Source organism: Esox lucius, chromosome 18 (genome assembly GCF_011004845.1).
Source record: "Esox lucius isolate fEsoLuc1 chromosome 18, fEsoLuc1.pri, whole genome shotgun sequence".
Classification (NCBI taxonomy): domain Eukaryota; kingdom Metazoa; phylum Chordata; class Actinopteri; order Esociformes; family Esocidae; genus Esox; species Esox lucius.
The window spans coordinates 4,722,912-4,740,333 of NC_047586.1; the positions used below are offsets into that span (position 1 = coordinate 4,722,912).

A 17,422-nucleotide genomic window follows, 5' to 3' on the forward strand; every position below is an offset into this window, starting at 1 on the left:
TACAGTTTAAAGACCCAAAGTTTAGCAAATGGGTGGAGCCAAAGAGTGCAAAGGACCTTTTTTTCTTCATCACATTCTATTTTTCCTTTTTCCTATATCGAATATGGAATAGACACTATAACACAAGAATCAATAAATCCAGGATTGAAAGAAACCTTGAAAATGTGAGCGTTGTGAGTTTCTGTCTTTTCACTAAGGTGGAGACTGGGTCAAGTTTATGAACATCAAACATCAAAAGGGCAGGTTGAATATTGAGTAGGTATTTGCGATAGGACCCATCTTGCTGTTCCAAAAGGACTTTGCACCTGTTTTACCCAAAAGGCTGGGTTAGGTGGTTAAGTCTTTCTGTTTTTATTGGCCTGGCTTTTCGCTCTATACCTGGTAAACTGCATGCTGTACTATAACAAGCAACACCACACAAATATATCCAAGGAATAAAGCGTGAGGGGTGTGGTACATGGTAAATTTCATCTCAAATACCACAGCTATCAGCCAATCAGCTTTCAGGATTCAAGCCTTCTGGTTTATAATTCTTAATAGTATTTTAATACACAGTATTAATAGTAATACTGTGTATTACTAATGACTATAAGTAGCCTTGTAAAACAAAATTGTCCACCGTTCTGAAGCTTCAATGGTGCTCTGTAAGATCAAACCATAATCACAATAATCTATATTACACTATTTGGGTTTGAGACAACTATCTACCTTTAATAGTATGATTGTTTAAAAAAATAAAAATAAAAGATTGTTATTTATATGCTTTATTTGACAGAAAATTGTGAAGAGAGAAGTGTTTTTGCTGAACGAGCAGTGGGTTCAGACCCAAACCCATACTGCAACAGTGTGTGTTCTGGACCCAGTGGATTAGACCACTGGACCAACGGACACCAATTAAAGTCCCACAGTGCCATTGGTGACAAAGTCAATTGGCTGAGTATACCTTTAAGATAACATCAGTCCTTTGCCCTTTTTTCCACTGAACATTATCATAAAACAACCCCAATTAAAATAAACCTACAACCCCCCCCTCCCCCATTTAAAACAAACTAACACCATAGTCATTGACTATTCCCGAAACACTGTCCCCAAAAATACAATATGATAAGTAAATAGGGAAACATCACACAAGACGACAAGTAAACACTTGTTCCTCGTGTCCAGTGGGAGGCAGTGTCGATCTCTTAATGACTTCTATGCTATTGCTCCGGCTGAGTCTAAAAGCGTCGTATAGACTCATGACATTGACTCATGACGATCCCCCCATCACATTGAAACATTAACAAAGTGTAAAAAACCAGTGGACGTCTGTAGCACAGAGAAGAATGGCCAAGGTAACGGAACTTCTGGGGTGACATTATTGCAGTCTTGTGCAAAAGCATCACTGAATCCATCCTCCCTTAAGCAAACATGCTCATGGAGATCCACTGTAGAGAGATGGAGGAGGAGAGAGGCAGGAAGGAGCAAACAGAGGCAGCAGGAAGAGAGTAGAGAAAACAAGAATATGAGAAAGAGAGACAGAGACCGAATTTAGTTCCACATCATGTCAGTTTAACAGAACATTCTCATCATGTCCGTTCATTAGAACATTCTCATTATGTCAGTTTAACAGAACATTCTTCATGATGCTTAAAAACATAGGAACCACAATTATTCATCAGACATAGATCTCAACTGTACAGCTACCAGTGAGTCTGTACCTCTATATTAATTACATAAAAAAAAAAAGCATGTGAGGTGAGGTCGATAGGATGTGATCAAACCTGGGAGAAGTTGAGCTGAATGACTCCATCAGCATCCGTGTCCAGCGTCCTGAAGGTCTCTGTAACATTTAACATTAAAGTCATTTCCACACACTTTCTCACTGGCCTGCACCAGTTTTTTAAGCAGGTCATTAGAACCATTAAAGACATAACCAGAAGAGGACTGGCCACCCCCTAGAGCCTGGTTCCTCTGTAGGTCTCTTCCTAGGTTCCTGTCTCTAGGGGGGTTTCCCATAGCCATGGTAACATTGTATTGCTTGCTCTTTGGATGTTTTTGTGATCTGAAGGTGAAATGCTTTATGTTTACTCGGCAGTTTTGACATTTTCTGTGACAATATGCAAATAGTTTGTCCCATGTGTTTGGAAAATGTGCTGGTGACAAAAAAAAAACAGTTTAGCTTGATTGAACAATGTTATAAATTCTGGCAGTTGATTGTGACATGGATTTTTGTCCATATAGACCTGTTTTAATTCAACTTACTAAACATGGTTTCCAGTCTAACCAGGCAGGTCACAAAGCTATCAAAGTCCACTGTCAGGTCAGGCTCCGCGTAGCGGAGGATAATCAGCTGGAATAGATGTTTGGGCAGCTTAAAGCCTGAGGAGACAAACATTCAGCAGAGAGACAGCATTAATAAAAGTTCACCACTTCATGCAATCTGAAACCCCCAAAAACACAAGATGTTTATAAACCCCAAATAATGGATATCTCCAATTGGTTTAAACCCATCTGAACATGCCTTGTGAAATAAAACTACTGTCTGAAAGTCCTTGGATCAGTTTAGCATCCAGGGGAAAGACTGTACTCTACCTGCTGATTCCAGGGCCATCCTCATCTCATGGGAATTCATGGTCCCTGACCTGTCCAGGTCAAACTGTGAGTACACAGTCTGGCAGTGGAATGGAGAGAGACAGAGAAAACAGTAGAGGAAAGAAAGAGGAGAGAGATGAGAAACCAACGGAATGGCTGTACACCGAGATGGATCCAACGACCAGGCGGAACTGAAGCGTAAAGGTGAACGGCAGACGTTCACGCTTATCTCACCACGTATCGTTTGATCTTCTCCCACAGCACATGGAACTCTGTCAGGCCCAGTGTACCACTACCATTATCCTGAAGGACACGGTCAAGGAAGATTGTTTATACAGGCATACAGAGAGAGGGGAGAGAAATGGAGAAACCAGGCAGAGTGGTCCAGAACTGTCTGGGTCAGAACCAAAAGGATACGTCCATTAGGTTGACCATTGTGCGACAGGCTTCCGGCCCAAATCCATCGGTCTTCAGCTCTTTGTCTGTAATGGTGGCGACAGAAAGACAGAACAAGGTGACCGAAAATAATGTGTGTTATTATTCAGGGCAGCTATTTATACTGGAGAATCTGAAAATGCAAATATTTACATATTTGAATTTAAGAAAAGCTGCCTACAAGGACCAACAGATTGGGATAGAATGAATGTGGGTGAGATTCTGTATAAGAAACTTCAGAAATACTTTCAGAAGGTATTTGAAAATGTCCCGGGAGTCATGTAAACACATGAAAAGTTACCAATGGGGGTTTTGATCCAGAAGCAACACTGTTACTGTGTTCTAAGAGATTCAATGGGGGTTTTGATTCAGAAACAACACTGTTACTGTGTTCTAAGAGATTCAGTGGGGTTTTTGATCCAGAAGCAACACTGTTACTGTGTTCTAAGAGTGTTCCTGTGGACTCACGCTTGCTGATGATCCGGTTTAGAATACACCGCAGCTCAATGCTACTGATCTGCATGTCCTGAAGGCCCAGACAAAGAGAACATGAGGAAAAGACTACAATCCCATCAGCCCCTCTATCCGGCTCTCCCCAACTGTTCCCTTGGTGTCCTCACCGCTGCAGCCAGCTCCCTGAACAGATGCTTGAAGTTTTCGTCAATCTGGCTCTCATCCAGGTGGTTCTGAAACGGAAGACCCAGAGGAATGGATGAACTCTTTGCTTTGTCTGGTGTCAGCGTATTCCACAGGGACCCAGGTCTATGGCAGTGCACTATCTAGTTAGTGAATAGGATGCCATTTGGGACATAAACACAGCTCAACTCACCTCTGGATGAAGATCGGCACAAACCTCATCGTCCAGCTCCCTAGCACAGACAGAAAACAACACTATAATTAAAGCCTGACTAACCAAACTCCTTGCTATGGCCAAACTTCATTTTAAATAATGCCCTTCATTTTGACGTCACACAGACATGGTCCAAAGTAATTTGTTGTCAGTTAATTAACCCGGTCAAACAAAGAAACACACATTTAAAATCACTTACTCGGAGTTGGCGGGTTTCTCAGAGAAGACCCTGAGCACGAAGTCTCCCTCCTTCTGGGACTCGAAGGTGGACGGGACAATGATGTACTCGCCCGGGGGCAGCTTCAAGCGAGAGCTCACCTCACGCAAGTTGATGAAGGTTTCAGAGCGGGCCGCGGAGCCGTGTGTCAGGAAGAAGTCTCTCTTCAGATGGACGCCGGTGGTACCCCGGTACTGAGAGGACAGAGAAAGTATGGGTGGAAGTGCTTTGAGGGGGGGGGGCAAACTTACCAACCCCGCCCCTCACCTTTTACCTCTAACCCGTGACCTGCTCACATGCTAAAGACAGATGGCAGGGGAAAGCAGTATAAAACTGTTAGTGAATGAGTCTGGCAACACGAGGTGGTCTAAGGTGAGTACCTACCTCCTCAGGAACCTGTAGGGAAACAGAGAAAGACGGGAGTAAGAAGCCAACAAAAAAAATCATAAATTCCGTCTGCTGCACACGATTGTGTTATCCAGCCATTATCTGTAAAAACACGCCGAAATCCACCAAGCCTCTTGCCTCGTAGACGGCGAATCCGATGGTCTCCATGTCCTTGCCCTCTCTGCGAGCCTTCCTCCTGTCCTTCTGCATCAGCCCGACCAGGAAGCTGCAGTCCGTGTGGTCGGCCGTGTCGGGGTGCTCCAAGGTGATCTTGAACTGTGGGTTGATCCAGAATGTGGCTAGGGATTGCGGGAGACAGAGTCGTCCGATTACACGTGTTCAACCAGCCGATCTATTCCCTGTGCCATGTCGTTCTTTTTCTACGTGGCGGCATGTAAATGACGTCCCCTCCGCCACACTTACCGGGGAAGTTCCTACAGCCTCCGGCGGTGCTGCCTCTCCTCCATTCCCCGGGATACATGGCTGAGCTCCACTTCATCAGCTGGGTGGACTCCAGGGCGTCAGCGGTCAGGTTGCAGATTTCCAGACGCGAAAACTCATTCAGGAAGTCATTGAACGACATCCTGAGCAGGAGGGAGGGAGGGAGGGAGGGGAGAGAGGGAGGGAGGGAGGGGAGAGAGGGAGAGAGGGAGGGGAGAGAGGGAGGGAGGGAGGGGAGAGAGGGAGGGAGGGGAGAGAGGGAGGGAGGGGAGAGAGGGAGGGAGGGAGGGAGGGAGGGAGGGAGGGAGGGAGGGAGGGAGGGAGGGAGGGAGGAGAGAGAGAGGGAGGGAGGGGAGAGAGAGAGGGAGGGAGGGAGGGGAGAGAGGGAGGGAGGGAGGGAGGGTGAGACATGCATGTACTGTACCGTAAGCATCAACAGTCATTAGATACAGAAACATTCTGGACACACACACACACACACTCACCAGAACTCTCCATCCTCACTGCGCATCTGCAGCCGTCCTCTGACCTCAGGGTCAACACCGTCCCACTCCCTGGAGCTGAGAGAAGCATTTACTGTTTAGCTGTATGATCCCATGTGATACGACCTACTGAGAGGGGTGTGCAGATGCGCTCAAGTCTCTTACTTGTCACTCCAGGCTCCAGTCCACTCTACCTGTCCCCATGGGTTACGGACACGGACCAGTTTGGTCATAATTCCCCTGTAAGACACCTGCAGAGGGAGGGTCACGCTACATAAACACACGGCTGACAAAAATAACCGACGCGCTGATCAAATTAACGGCATTCGTTTCAGCCACGTTTGTTTCCCGAGCCAACCCATTCTGGCGTTTTGGGGAAATGACCCGTCTGTGTTAATGAAAGGGTGCGGTCTAGGCTGTCACATGCTCACCTGTTCGACCCCGGTTAACGAGTAGGCGTGGCCTTTGACCAGCTTCTTAAAGGTCACCGCCTCCATGTCACTGTTGCCAGTGATCTGGGGACAGAGAAAGGGTCCGGTCAGAGAGGACAGGAAACACACACACAGCGGTGTCAACTTGGGGCGGTAGAGGGGTATCGCCACTGACATCTATCGAGCATCCCAGGAGGGATCCTCTCTCCACAGCCCGGGACATAATGCTGTAGAGGTCAGAGGGCGCCTTCTTCAGGTCGTACGTCTCCGTCACCCCGCCGGTGAAGTCCTCGAAACCCTCCGACGTGCTGCCTCCGGAAAGAGCCTCGTAGCAGCCGTTCAGCCTGAAGCCAATCACACACAACCGTCAGCGCGCCCGTGCTTCATAGCCCGGCCTTCGTTGGGAAACGAGCGGAAAGCGGGGAAAGGACAACTGCATGTGACAGTCCCTTACTTGGCGTAGGCCTTCTCCATCAGGGCGCTCCAGAACTCGCCCCCCTCGGCGGAGTGGACGAACAGCAGCTTTCCGTCCTTCGTCGGCAGCCTGTCGTCGATGACAACATCCACCCAGTCACCAAACTGCCAGAACTGCAGTGGAAACAGGACAGAGTTGTAGTCAGGCATCTGTCCAACTAGGAGAGTTTTTACATTTGACATAATGCTGCTGACAGGTTAGTGTCATAGGGGGGCGGGGCTCGGAGTGTCACATTGCCCCCTGCTAAAACACAGGAAGAGGAGACCGGGAAACAAGGGCCTTATAAGGAGTTGTGCGTACCTCAGAATGTGGATCTCCTGGTTGTAGACTGTTCGGCATGCAACTTGTGTTTGACTGCCATAATCTACGTGGAAATCTGCACGTAAAATCAGCTAGCACTTGTTTCACACTTTCGCTGTGTTTAAGCTTTCAGCGGGACATGAAATAATGTTCCTGTGAAGGGACCAACCTTCTGATCACATTACAGGCTTCACTGCAGTAAGCTTTATCTGATCTTGCTGGGTCTATTTGACAGAGTCGGCATCTGCTCCATGTCAACATTATTTAGAATGAATTCCAGTGGAGGAGAAATTGATAAGATCTGAATACCGGTCTGTGCAGAATAATACAAACATCAAATGACAAGCATTACTGATATACATTCAGGTGAATCTGACCATGACTTCATCACAAGAACCCAAAATATTTCCAAACTCACAAAGGTATGGACCCCTACAGTAGCTAGCGTGCCTACTCTGAATGGGTCTGCATTCAAGCGTTTGGGATTCACTATGAGTCTCCCACAGTTATGACACCAGGGTTATGACACCAGGCTAGTGAAATCGGGCACAGGACCTGATCAGAACACTTATTTTGTGTGTGGGTGCGTGTTTGTGTGCGTGTGTGTGTACAGAGAAGATGTTAACACAACAGTGTATTGTTTGGGTTAAGCCATGAAATGGCACACACACACCACACCTTCCTGCCTGTAGGCAAATTGAACATCAACAATGTGTACTGACTGAAGAGGTGTTAATAACTGGCTCAGGACTGAGACTGTGTGTGTGTGTGTGTGTGTGTGTGTTTTTTTACCTGGAAGTGGAAGATCCCAGCGTACTGGCTGTCAAAGTCTTGACCTTGGGGCACCACCCTCTGGAGGAGGTTGTTATTCAGAGTCAACGAGGCTATGGCCGCCAGCAACCAGCAGTCACCTGAAACACACCCACACACGGACCGAAAAACACAAGGTATGACCAAGAGCCATTCAGGTGTCAGACCTTAACAGAGCCTGGGAATTCAAGATCATGTTATCGGTCAACAAACTCCGGCCCAACCCCAACTAGACAAGACATACATACAGTGCATACATACAGTGCATACATACAGTACACACATACAGTACACACATACAGTACATAAATACAGTACACACATACAGTGCATACATACAGTGCATACATACAGTACATACATACAGTGCAGTGCAAACATCTGAGGCACCTGAAAGTTGAACTAAAGCCATTTATTTAGGTAGTAAGATATTCATAATAAAAAAAATATATATATATATATTCCTGTATAATATACAGGAATATACATATATATATTTATTTTTTTACAAATAAAGACTTGCTATCCAAATAAATTACTTTAGTTCAGCTTTCAGCTGCATATGGGTGATTTTGGGAGTTTGAGGCTGCTGGGGAGGAGTAGGGCTTGCTGGCAGATGCGGTCACACTCCCTCTCTCTCTACTGGGGTGGGGGGGGGGGTCTCTGTGTGTCAGGGGCTCACCCAAAGCTCCTTGGCAGACATCAGTGCAAGTGGCTCCATCCATGATGAACTGTGGACGGCTGCAGATCTCCTGTAAGACGCAAAGGGGTTGTGGGGGTTTGTTAGATACACCTGGTTTGTGTTTTTGATTATCATCCAAACACACACGCCCACGGCCGCACAGAAACCGGTTGGCTTACTGATCTTTTTCAAAGTGCGGCAGTGGTAAAGTAACCTCCGCACAGTACCACTGTACCATATCGGGGGGTGTCGGACAAGGGTTACCTTGGCCCACTGGACTCTAGCGAGCCCTTGTGGAAGGTTGGTTGTTAGCTGTTCCTGCGTTATCTCAAAGCACAAAGGTGCCATCTGGTAGTTCTTTTTTGAGCAAACAATGTGGTAACTAGCTAAAAGATAGGGCTGGCCTATGCTCTAAGATAGAGCGGGCCTAAGCTCTAAGATAAAGGATAAGCTCTAAGATAGGGCCTAAGATCTGTAACGTTAAGAACAGGTAAGCCCAGGGAGTTCCTGAAAACTAAGGCCCAAAGTTTTCCCCATGAGATCTCACCGTGGGTCTTTTCCAGATTATTCCCTGGGTCTTGGAGGTGTGTGGCCCCAGCTCCTTGAACCCCAGAGAGGAGGCGGCACAGGGGAACAGGCTGTCCTCAAAGAGGTTGTGGCTCTGGAGGCACTGGGCCCTGAGCGACTCAAAGTCCTGGCCCAGGAACTTGATGGCTTTGTGGTTCTGGCCCAGGCCCTCGTCCCGGTCCCACTTGTTCCGTAGTTTGGCGGCCATCCCAGATGCATACACCTGCTCCATTCTGAACCCACGGTAGATGTGGTTGGCTGTGCAGTGGTCAGTGGCTCAAGGAGGACGTGTAGTCTAAATTGGGAATAGGGAAGAGTAACTGCAGTAAAAACTTTCAGATTGCATGTATCAGGCACATGAAACAATATCCACACAAAAAAGAGAGAGAGTAGGCAAATAGCATGTGGCTCCCTTAAACCAGCCATTATTTTCAACCAGCTCTGCAAGCATGCGAATGAGCAAGGGAAGTAACACCGTGAATAGTGCTGAGTCATAGATACTACTCTCTGGGAGTACACTCAAATGGAGAACAGGTTATGTCCGAATGTATTTACGCAACGACGGGCCACTGAGAGTGTGTTTAACCCGGGGGAGAATTGGTGCCGCCCTCTCTTCTTTCCACACCCCACTCAATTTGTTCACTCCCTCTCATTTCTAATCTTGTTCTGCCACAAACTAAGGGAGAGACATGCAAAAAAAAATAACAGGGTGGGGCACCGCCAGGGACCAAAACCCCATGGCAGTACTTCATGGCCGAAGCGCTATGCGTTAATGACAGATGCCAATCTGCAAAACGATGTTATTGAATAGATCTTAAACCCTGTCTCACTTCCTGACGTTGCAAGTACTTCCACATTATGACCGCAGCACGGAGCTTCTGCTATTCATGGGTGCAGAACCTATACCCTGCTGTGTAGGACACATCCTTGGTCAGTGTCATGAGTATGAATACCACTTCCCTCCACTTCTTGGTTGTCTGGTTTCTTCACCGTTTACAGAGACAGCAGGTGAACGTTCCACTGCACACCTCACGCCTCCACTACAGCAGGTAGCCTGGGTGACTAACGAACTTAACATTTGATTTGAGATCACGCGTGGGGCGAGGGGACGCCGAGTCCCAGCTTCCACCCACCTGACAGAGCCCACACCCATTTGGGGCTGGTTGTTTACTGACACCGATTTGACATTCAAATGTCTGAGTCCTAAAGGTAGAACTAGGCTGAGTGGTGTACTACCTTGTGAGAAATAATATGTGGACAATAGTGGAAAAATGCCCAACACTTGGCAATATTGTGGCCAGTTTAATTAAGCAGCAAGAGAATCCCTACTACTGACCCCTTACAGAGGTGCAGTTTGTCTTCATTCTGCTACATGTGTTTGACAGAACAATTTCTATCTTCTGTGGCTATGGTGGATTGACAGGCAGACAGGGAAGTGCTCAGGTATTCAGGACAGGTAGGCAGGTAGTGTATTCTTAACAGAAACAGTATCATTGCAGGTCCAGACAAATCAACCTTGCTCGCTGACATGTTTTAACTTGTTATTTGTTTTTAGTGTCAGTTTTTCCAAACTGGCTTGGTTTCAGAATAGGTATGGCATCTTGGTTCTAGGTGGGTTGTGGGATGTTTGTTCTAGGTATTAGTGCGACAGGTTCCAGCTGCCTTAGGGGGTTACACTGCATAGGTTTGGGATCTTTCTTTAATTTTATTGTAGTTTTTTGGGGGATTGAATAACTTGTTTTCTCTTATCTTAAATAATAAAAAAATAATTGACCTATACATTTTTGAAAACAATAAGGTACATTAAAGCTAGACAATATGGTTGCATTTGTACCATGCAGACGTAAAATTGTGTGAAGAATTGTGTAGAATATCAGAAAATTATCTTTGAAACTGCAAAATGTTCTCCCTGCACTCAAGATAAGGGAGTCAAATTCAAACCACTGCAATTATCTAAGCCCTTTATTTGAAATAAACAACACTTTGTATTGCGTACGGGATGACCTCAGACCTACGTTCTACATACAGACAGTGTCAATGGGCGGAACAGGTTGGTGCACCAGATTACAAGGAAGTAAACAGCTGAAGCCCTTGTTCTGTAGCCTACAGTACCTGTTGTAAAGTGATGAAACACCACAGTCAGCCTGTGTGTCGACAGTAGGCTGACTTACATTATCTAAAAAGCATAATAGAAAAATATTCCAATGGTCGACACTTGTCTTAAGACTAATACATTTGTTGCATTATAATATGAACAGAAGAACAATTTTAAAAAACTCAAAGGGGTTTGTTGTTTCTATAAGTAAGTCAGCCTTAATTGTAGAAGAGACTGGCCACACAGGTACTCCAACCACACCTGACAACTATTATGCTGTACACAGTAAACACACATGCACACATACAGACACACACACATACGGACACACACACGTTGAATGGTACGTTCATTCTGTATCCTGTTCATATGACACATGAATCATGTACTCGAGCACACCCACAGATTCCCACAGAGAAAGAGACAGAAAGGAGACAGAAAGACAGTGACAGAGATAAGGTGACAGAGAGGAGACAGAAAGAGACATATGTGGGAACTCCTTCAAGACTGTTGGAAAAGCATTCCAGGTGACTACCTCATGAAGTTGGATTAGAGAATACTCTGAGTGGGCAAAGCCGCCATCAAGGCAAAGCAAGGGTGGCTACAGTCATATGTAGTAACCACTTATTGGTTATTACATCATTCCATGTGTTATTTTTTTATGTCTTCACTATTTTTTCTACAATGTGGAAAACAATAAAAATAAAGAAATACCCTTGAATGAGTAGGGGTGTCCAAACTTTTTACTGGTATTGTTAATCTGACTGATGCTGGCTCTTGACATCAGATTGGAGTTGTCAGTACACAGCCGCAATCAAAATAAATTGCTTTTTTTATGACTATCAGCCTGGAAAAGATTACATCAACAACAGTTCTTAAATGGATTTGGAGATTAGAAATCACACCGTTAAGTGTTCTCAATTTGCCGGCCGCATAAATTAGTTAATTAAGATGGCGTTAGCTAGCCAACTTACGCTTCTCTATTGTAAACCCATGAGCCGTCTATGTTGGAAAAACATTTATCGCGAGAGACATTTATCACATAAAATGTATATGGAATTTACCACAATCGATTAAGATTCGCCAATGTTGTGTTTTTGTTGTGACAGAACATCCGTTTTTCACGGTGTATCAAATCAAATTAGAGGAGGGAGAGCAAAATAACCAGATGACGCCGCACTCGCGCTAGATCGACCCCGCTATCCCTGAGTGAGAGAGTTGCGTGCAGAGAGACGGTCCAGAAAAATTACGCGATATTTGAACATTAACAAATTGTAGATATTCGTCGTTATTCCCTTTGAACTGTTTCATTTATTTTGACTTGTGGCACTGTAGAACGCAGCTGAATCATATGTTTTATCGGAATTGTTACACTTGACTCCATATTTCAGGGGTGTATGTGGGGCATAGATAAGGATGATAAGGTGTACGCTTTTGGTCATGTCCCGAGGACACTACGCTACAAATTACGCCATTGTCAAATTGACGAGTTTATTTTCGTATCATTTTATACACTCCTAACATTTTTATAGGTAACCAAATTATACTGGCATTATATGCTACTTCATTTATCATTACTTGCTGTGTAAATTCTACTAACCTGCTACGAAAAGTAAATTATGTTATTTGTTGCATTCCATAAAGTAAAAACCGTGCAGTAATTACATCATTTAATAATTCAAGGACCTGTATGTGGTTGGTTAAGAACGCGTGGGCACAAAAGTAATCGACATTAACAGGAGTACATGAACAGATAACTATCAAATATCCTTGGCAAAGTTCTCTGAACAAGTTTTTCCTCCATGCCTTCCACACAATTAGGTGTGCCATTTTAAATAAACGAAAAGCCGGACCACATCTGTTTCATGGAGTCTGACAGTATTTAGATGGTACAGTGAGACAAGGGTAATTACTTAATTCAAAACATGACAAAAGAGAACTTAACACACACTGCCATCAGAAGAAACGAAATAAAATGGATCTGTCGAGTCCATAAAACATGCAGACTATAAAATAAATAGACCTACCCATTAAGTATTCTGTAAAGTCAAGACACCTGTTGCACGACTGCTACATAGATGTATATGATCAGAAGACAATTTGTAGGGTTATATATTACCGACACTCGCTCGAGAATTAATTACAAGGTAGCCCCCGCAAATTCTGAATGAAACTCAACTAAAAGTTGAGTTACCTGTGTAGTAAACTAGTAATATAGCTATACTTTGTTCAATTGTAGGTTTCACGTCATAAAAAGATAACGAAATCACCATACCTTGTCTACTTGATGCTGGTTAATGTGAGGATCGATATGTCTTCTGTTCAATGCTACCTCCCTCGCATGTATAGTTCCGTTCAATCTACAGCTGGGCTGGCTTAAGTTGCTCGTCGGAAATAGGAAACTGGGAAGTTGGACGTGGTAATTTTGACATTATTGTGTTCTGGTGCTTGAATTTCATGTTGCCTACATTTTTTTCAAGCCATAACAATTTTGCTTAATGCGTTTACTAACAATGATAATACCAAGTTGTCATCTTGCTTAATTGACATTTGTCAAATTATATTAATAAAGTGGTAGTTCTCAGGAAATTCCTACATAAACTCGGCTTAGTTCATGTATCGTCCCTTGTTTGAAATGCGTAATTAAGCAAAAGCCACAGTCTATTTCTAATATAGTCTTAAAATTATGTTTTAAACACAACCTTAACCACAGTAATCTTTAAGTCTAACTAACGTTAAACTATGGCCAAAAGTTGTAACTCCCAACAAATTGAGTTCAAGTTGTTGAAGTCTGAACAATGCTGGTACCGTAGACCACCAGAGAAGATAGTAAGCATTCAGTGGGGTCAAATGGATCGCAGACTTCAGGCATGAGCTGCATTCAGAGGATATGCCACCAAACTTAGATGCTTGAATTCGACATTCATCTGTCCCAATCCTTTCTAAATGGTACAGAAATATCCCGAAATAAAATGTTTGCTTTAATCTCACAGTTGCCTAATGGTTTGATTTCAGAGCCAAACGTCCGGGGAACAGAACAAAAAAAACACTGTTCCAATAATTACATTGGACATTGTATACATTTCAATAGTTTCTGAAGTGGTGCAAGCGTAGTTGGTTGGAATATGTACTCACTATAACCATTAGGGGTTGCTCTTTTTCTTTTCCCCGTTCGATGAACTCAGGAGGGAATGGGCATTCCGAGTATTTTTTGGTGAGCCGGCTCTTCTGGCTCCGTTCACCTGAAAGAGCCGTCTCATTTAGCTCCCAAACGGCTCTTCGTTTAAAATGCTTAAACATTATCCCAAAACAATTAATTGAATCTTCAGTGCGGATATACAATCTTTCATTAATAGTTTTTCGCCATATATGCAAATAATCATTGTTTGAGCGTTAGAATTAAGGAAATTGTGAGCCAAATGAACGTCTCCTTTCGCCAATGCGATTCGTTTTCAAACGTACACCAAACAGTGCCGTTCGTTCGCGAACCACCCATCATCACTGGTCTCAGAGCTGGAGAGTGGTAACACCCGATGCCATGATAGTGTCGGTTACAGCTTAGCCAGTGCACCTGAGCTGGCCAAATCCACTTTAAAGTAGTCAAATTCATTATATTTTACTACCCAGTTGAAGATGAACCAGTTGGAATTGTGATCAACCAGAGGATCAACCAGACAGCCAAAGTCCAGGGTCATCAGGAGAGATCCACCAATTAAAACCCACACGTCTGGCAACAAAAAATTGCCATATCCATTCTAGACCCTTATGGGATGAAAAAAACACACAAAACGCTATTCCGGTGATGCAAATTGGAAAAGATGCCACAGCGTGCCACTGACATCCTGCATTTACAAAACCTCACCCGATTCACCACAATTTGCCTGATATGTGCGCTGTATTTTTTTGGGGGACGACTTGTTTACTGTCTACGTGTTTTTTTTGTTGACATTTTATTACCATTGAACGATAAATTAACCAAAGTTAATTGGTGGAATTTATCACTAATACAAGATAAACTAATGTGAACCTTTGAAATAGTTGGGCCTAACATAACTCACAAAGACTGCAGGCTACTTCCATTGTTTTATTGTTTTGCCATGCTAAAAAAAAAAGGGTTTTGTTGGCAGTGATGGCATATGTATGAATGGTGTAGACGTCACAAAACACAGTGTGTTCATACTTGCAAAGTGCGACCACAAAAAGTGTATTTATTTTTTGTTTCAAAATGTGCATCAGTCAATTCAAAACATGAATGTAGCTGCGTGTGATAAAAATCAACGTTCCCATTACTTAACCTGGCAATTTTCTTTCCGCTGACAGCAAACGCTGATGTGAAGCGATAAGTGTCACTCAGCTGCAAATCAAAGGGACTAAAATACTTGCGCAATTTCATCTGAGCACTTAGATTTACACTTCTGTTAGAGAAGGGTAGAGCAGCCACCACACGAAACATTTCAAAATACTTCGGAGGAGCTGCATCTTTCCTCAGCCATGTAGACAAGTAGCCTACACCACTAATCAGGTTGGTTAGGTTTGCATATTTTTTTACAGACACTAAACAATAATTTGGTGGGTGCTTGTATGTCCTATATGTAGGCCACACGATGTTTATACACAAGTGAATTTAAAGTATTTTTCTCGTTCTACACCGCTCTTCTCGAGACAACCTCGGACAGTGGGATCAAAGCTGACACTGACAGCGATCCTGGATGAATAAAGGTTAAACTGCAAACCAACAACTTTTTCAGTCACTGCTCCAACACTCTCTGGTCCAACCACACACCGGCTTCACGTATGCCTTGTATATATTATTAAAGCAATCCATCTCTTCACATATTAAATATTTTAAAAGTAATATTTTGTACCAAAACGCTGAAAACTTGCAAATGACTTTTTGGATGTAAAGTCGAATGTCTTTCGATAGTGTGATGGTAGTGTGATTAAACGTAATCACTGCTTAAAACAGGTTGTGATGCAAGCATGTCCCATTTAATCAATGGTAACTATGTGAATTCTTGAATTGGCTTATGCACATTTAGAGACAGAGAAAGTTTATATTTGAACACTTTTTTTTGGACCCAGAATGTTTATTCGTCCATTTAAAAAAATCATCCTGAAAAATGAAAATTCAATAAAATACCTGTACAATATTGTGAAATTGTGTTTCAATACAGTAAAACTGTCTTATTTACCACACGCTTCCTTAGGGTCACATCTTTACAACGTTTTACACCCATTTTTAACTATGGGATATCATCATACTCATTTGGCAAATTATTAATTATTTCCTTTGACAGTTTTCCTTGTAATAAACAATATCTATTAAACTACTTTTTGTACAATTTCTAAGCATTCTTTCAAAAGGTAGGCAGAAAAAAACACAATGCACGTAAGAACACACAATAACTTTAAACACTATGTTACAACAGAAGACAGAATCCAGGCACCTCCTGTAAAACATGGTTACGTGAGGGTTCCTGGAACATTTAGTGTTTGCTTACAAACTCACCCTGAAGGACACTTGAAACTTAAGATGTTGTCCACGACCATCGGGCAGCCCACAGCACCTTCCACAGACAATGTGGAATTACAGGCAGTACTGACTTCAGTGACTTAAGAGCCCAGTTCAGTCTTGCATGCAAACAGCATGATTTGGGTGCTTTCAGTACAACATTAACTGCCTGGTCTAGGAACTGATTGTGCGGTCTTGTCAAGATGGCAAGAGAGCACAAACCTACCTGGGACCAAGCTACATCTAGCATAAACACACACACACACACACACATACACACACACACTATTACAGCTTCATTGTGGCAAACATAATTTGGCGTTCATACATACACATTGTTTGTCTGTAGTAGTGGTTGAACATCAGTGTACCAAAGAGTGTGCCCTGAAACATGGCTTCAGACCCAAAGGTTTGGCTCAATACCATTCCAGTAAATTCACAAAGTAAAACTGATTTCCTCATTGAAATGCACCAAAGGGAATTCGAATTTCAATGAATCGACGTAAAGAAATTGGATTTGACCACATAAACATTGGTGGGACCAACCATCTTAAGGTTTGCAAAGTCTACAGCTCAGTTGAAAGGCAACCAGGAAGTGATCTTTAAATAGACATGAGTGTTTACATTGTTTGAGATCATTTGGAATGGAATGAGTTCATAGTCATTATGGTAATGTATTCCTACCCAGAGATTGGTGACTAGTTCAGATGCACGTGACATTTGGCATATCAAAAATTGCCAAACAACCCAGTGAGCTAAGCAATTTGAAATATGTCCCATAAATGCATTTTCAACCCAAAACACGCAATTTTAACATATTGTGAACACAAGGGAGCCAAAACACAGACCCCAGATTAAAGTTTGACCAAGTTCCCATTTGCCTATGCTATTATGCCAGCTCCCAGTCACTCATTTGGCTTGACAGTGACAGCGACAGCAATGAAAGAGAAAAGAACACATACAGGCTAGAATTAGAGGATATTCAGTAAAGGTACCTGTAATGGTGTTCTGCCTGGAGAGTACATGATTCCCTCAACCATAAGTCCCTTTCAGTAAGTATAGCCAGTATACAGTACTAGTTAGTTGTGTGCTACCATGGCATTCATACATTTTGAGATTACCGATGAAGTAAAAAAAAAAAAAAAAAAAAAGATTTTTTATAAA

At 43.3% G+C, this 17,422-nt stretch overlaps 1 protein-coding gene across 2 annotated transcripts; it reads right to left on the reverse strand.

Annotated features, from left to right (window-relative positions):
• Positions 1-746: 746 nt before the first annotated feature.
• LOC105023100 (calpain-1 catalytic subunit) lies at positions 747-13,132 on the reverse strand. 2 transcript variants are annotated; one of them, XM_010892013.5, is made up of 22 exons: positions 13,022-13,132; positions 8,632-8,946; positions 8,085-8,154; positions 7,385-7,503; positions 6,272-6,405; positions 5,993-6,161; positions 5,818-5,901; positions 5,552-5,637; positions 5,390-5,464; positions 4,887-5,047; positions 4,602-4,762; positions 4,461-4,472; positions 4,059-4,270; positions 3,839-3,878; positions 3,630-3,695; positions 3,478-3,535; positions 2,992-3,056; positions 2,809-2,877; positions 2,575-2,653; positions 2,245-2,361; positions 1,764-1,822; positions 747-1,427 (listed from the first exon to the last, which is right to left on the reverse strand). In XM_010892013.5, the coding sequence occupies exons 2-22, from the start codon at positions 8,881-8,883 to the stop codon at positions 1,401-1,403; spliced, it is 2,115 nt and encodes a 704-aa protein (XP_010890315.1). In that variant the 5' UTR covers positions 8,884-8,946; positions 13,022-13,132; the 3' UTR covers positions 747-1,400. The 2 variants fall into 2 exon arrangements, with proteins under 2 accessions (XP_010890315.1, XP_010890316.1); XM_010892014.3 differs by lacking the exon at positions 13,022-13,132 and adding an exon at positions 12,774-12,861.
• Between the last annotated feature and the right edge of the window lie 4,290 nt (positions 13,133-17,422).

Coding starts and splice junctions, on each gene's coding strand:
- LOC105023100 (XM_010892013.5), bottom strand. CDS start 8,883: ATGGAGCAGGTGTATGCATCTGGGATGGCCGCCAAACTACGGAACAAG. Junction 5,048..5,389: donor AGTGAGGATGGAGAGTTCTG/GTGAGTGTGTGT, acceptor CCTCCTGCTCAG/GATGTCGTTCAATGACTTCC. Junction 2,878..2,991: donor CAATGGTCAACCTAATGGAC/GTATCCTTTTGG, acceptor CGTGTCCTTCAG/GATAATGGTAGTGGTACACT.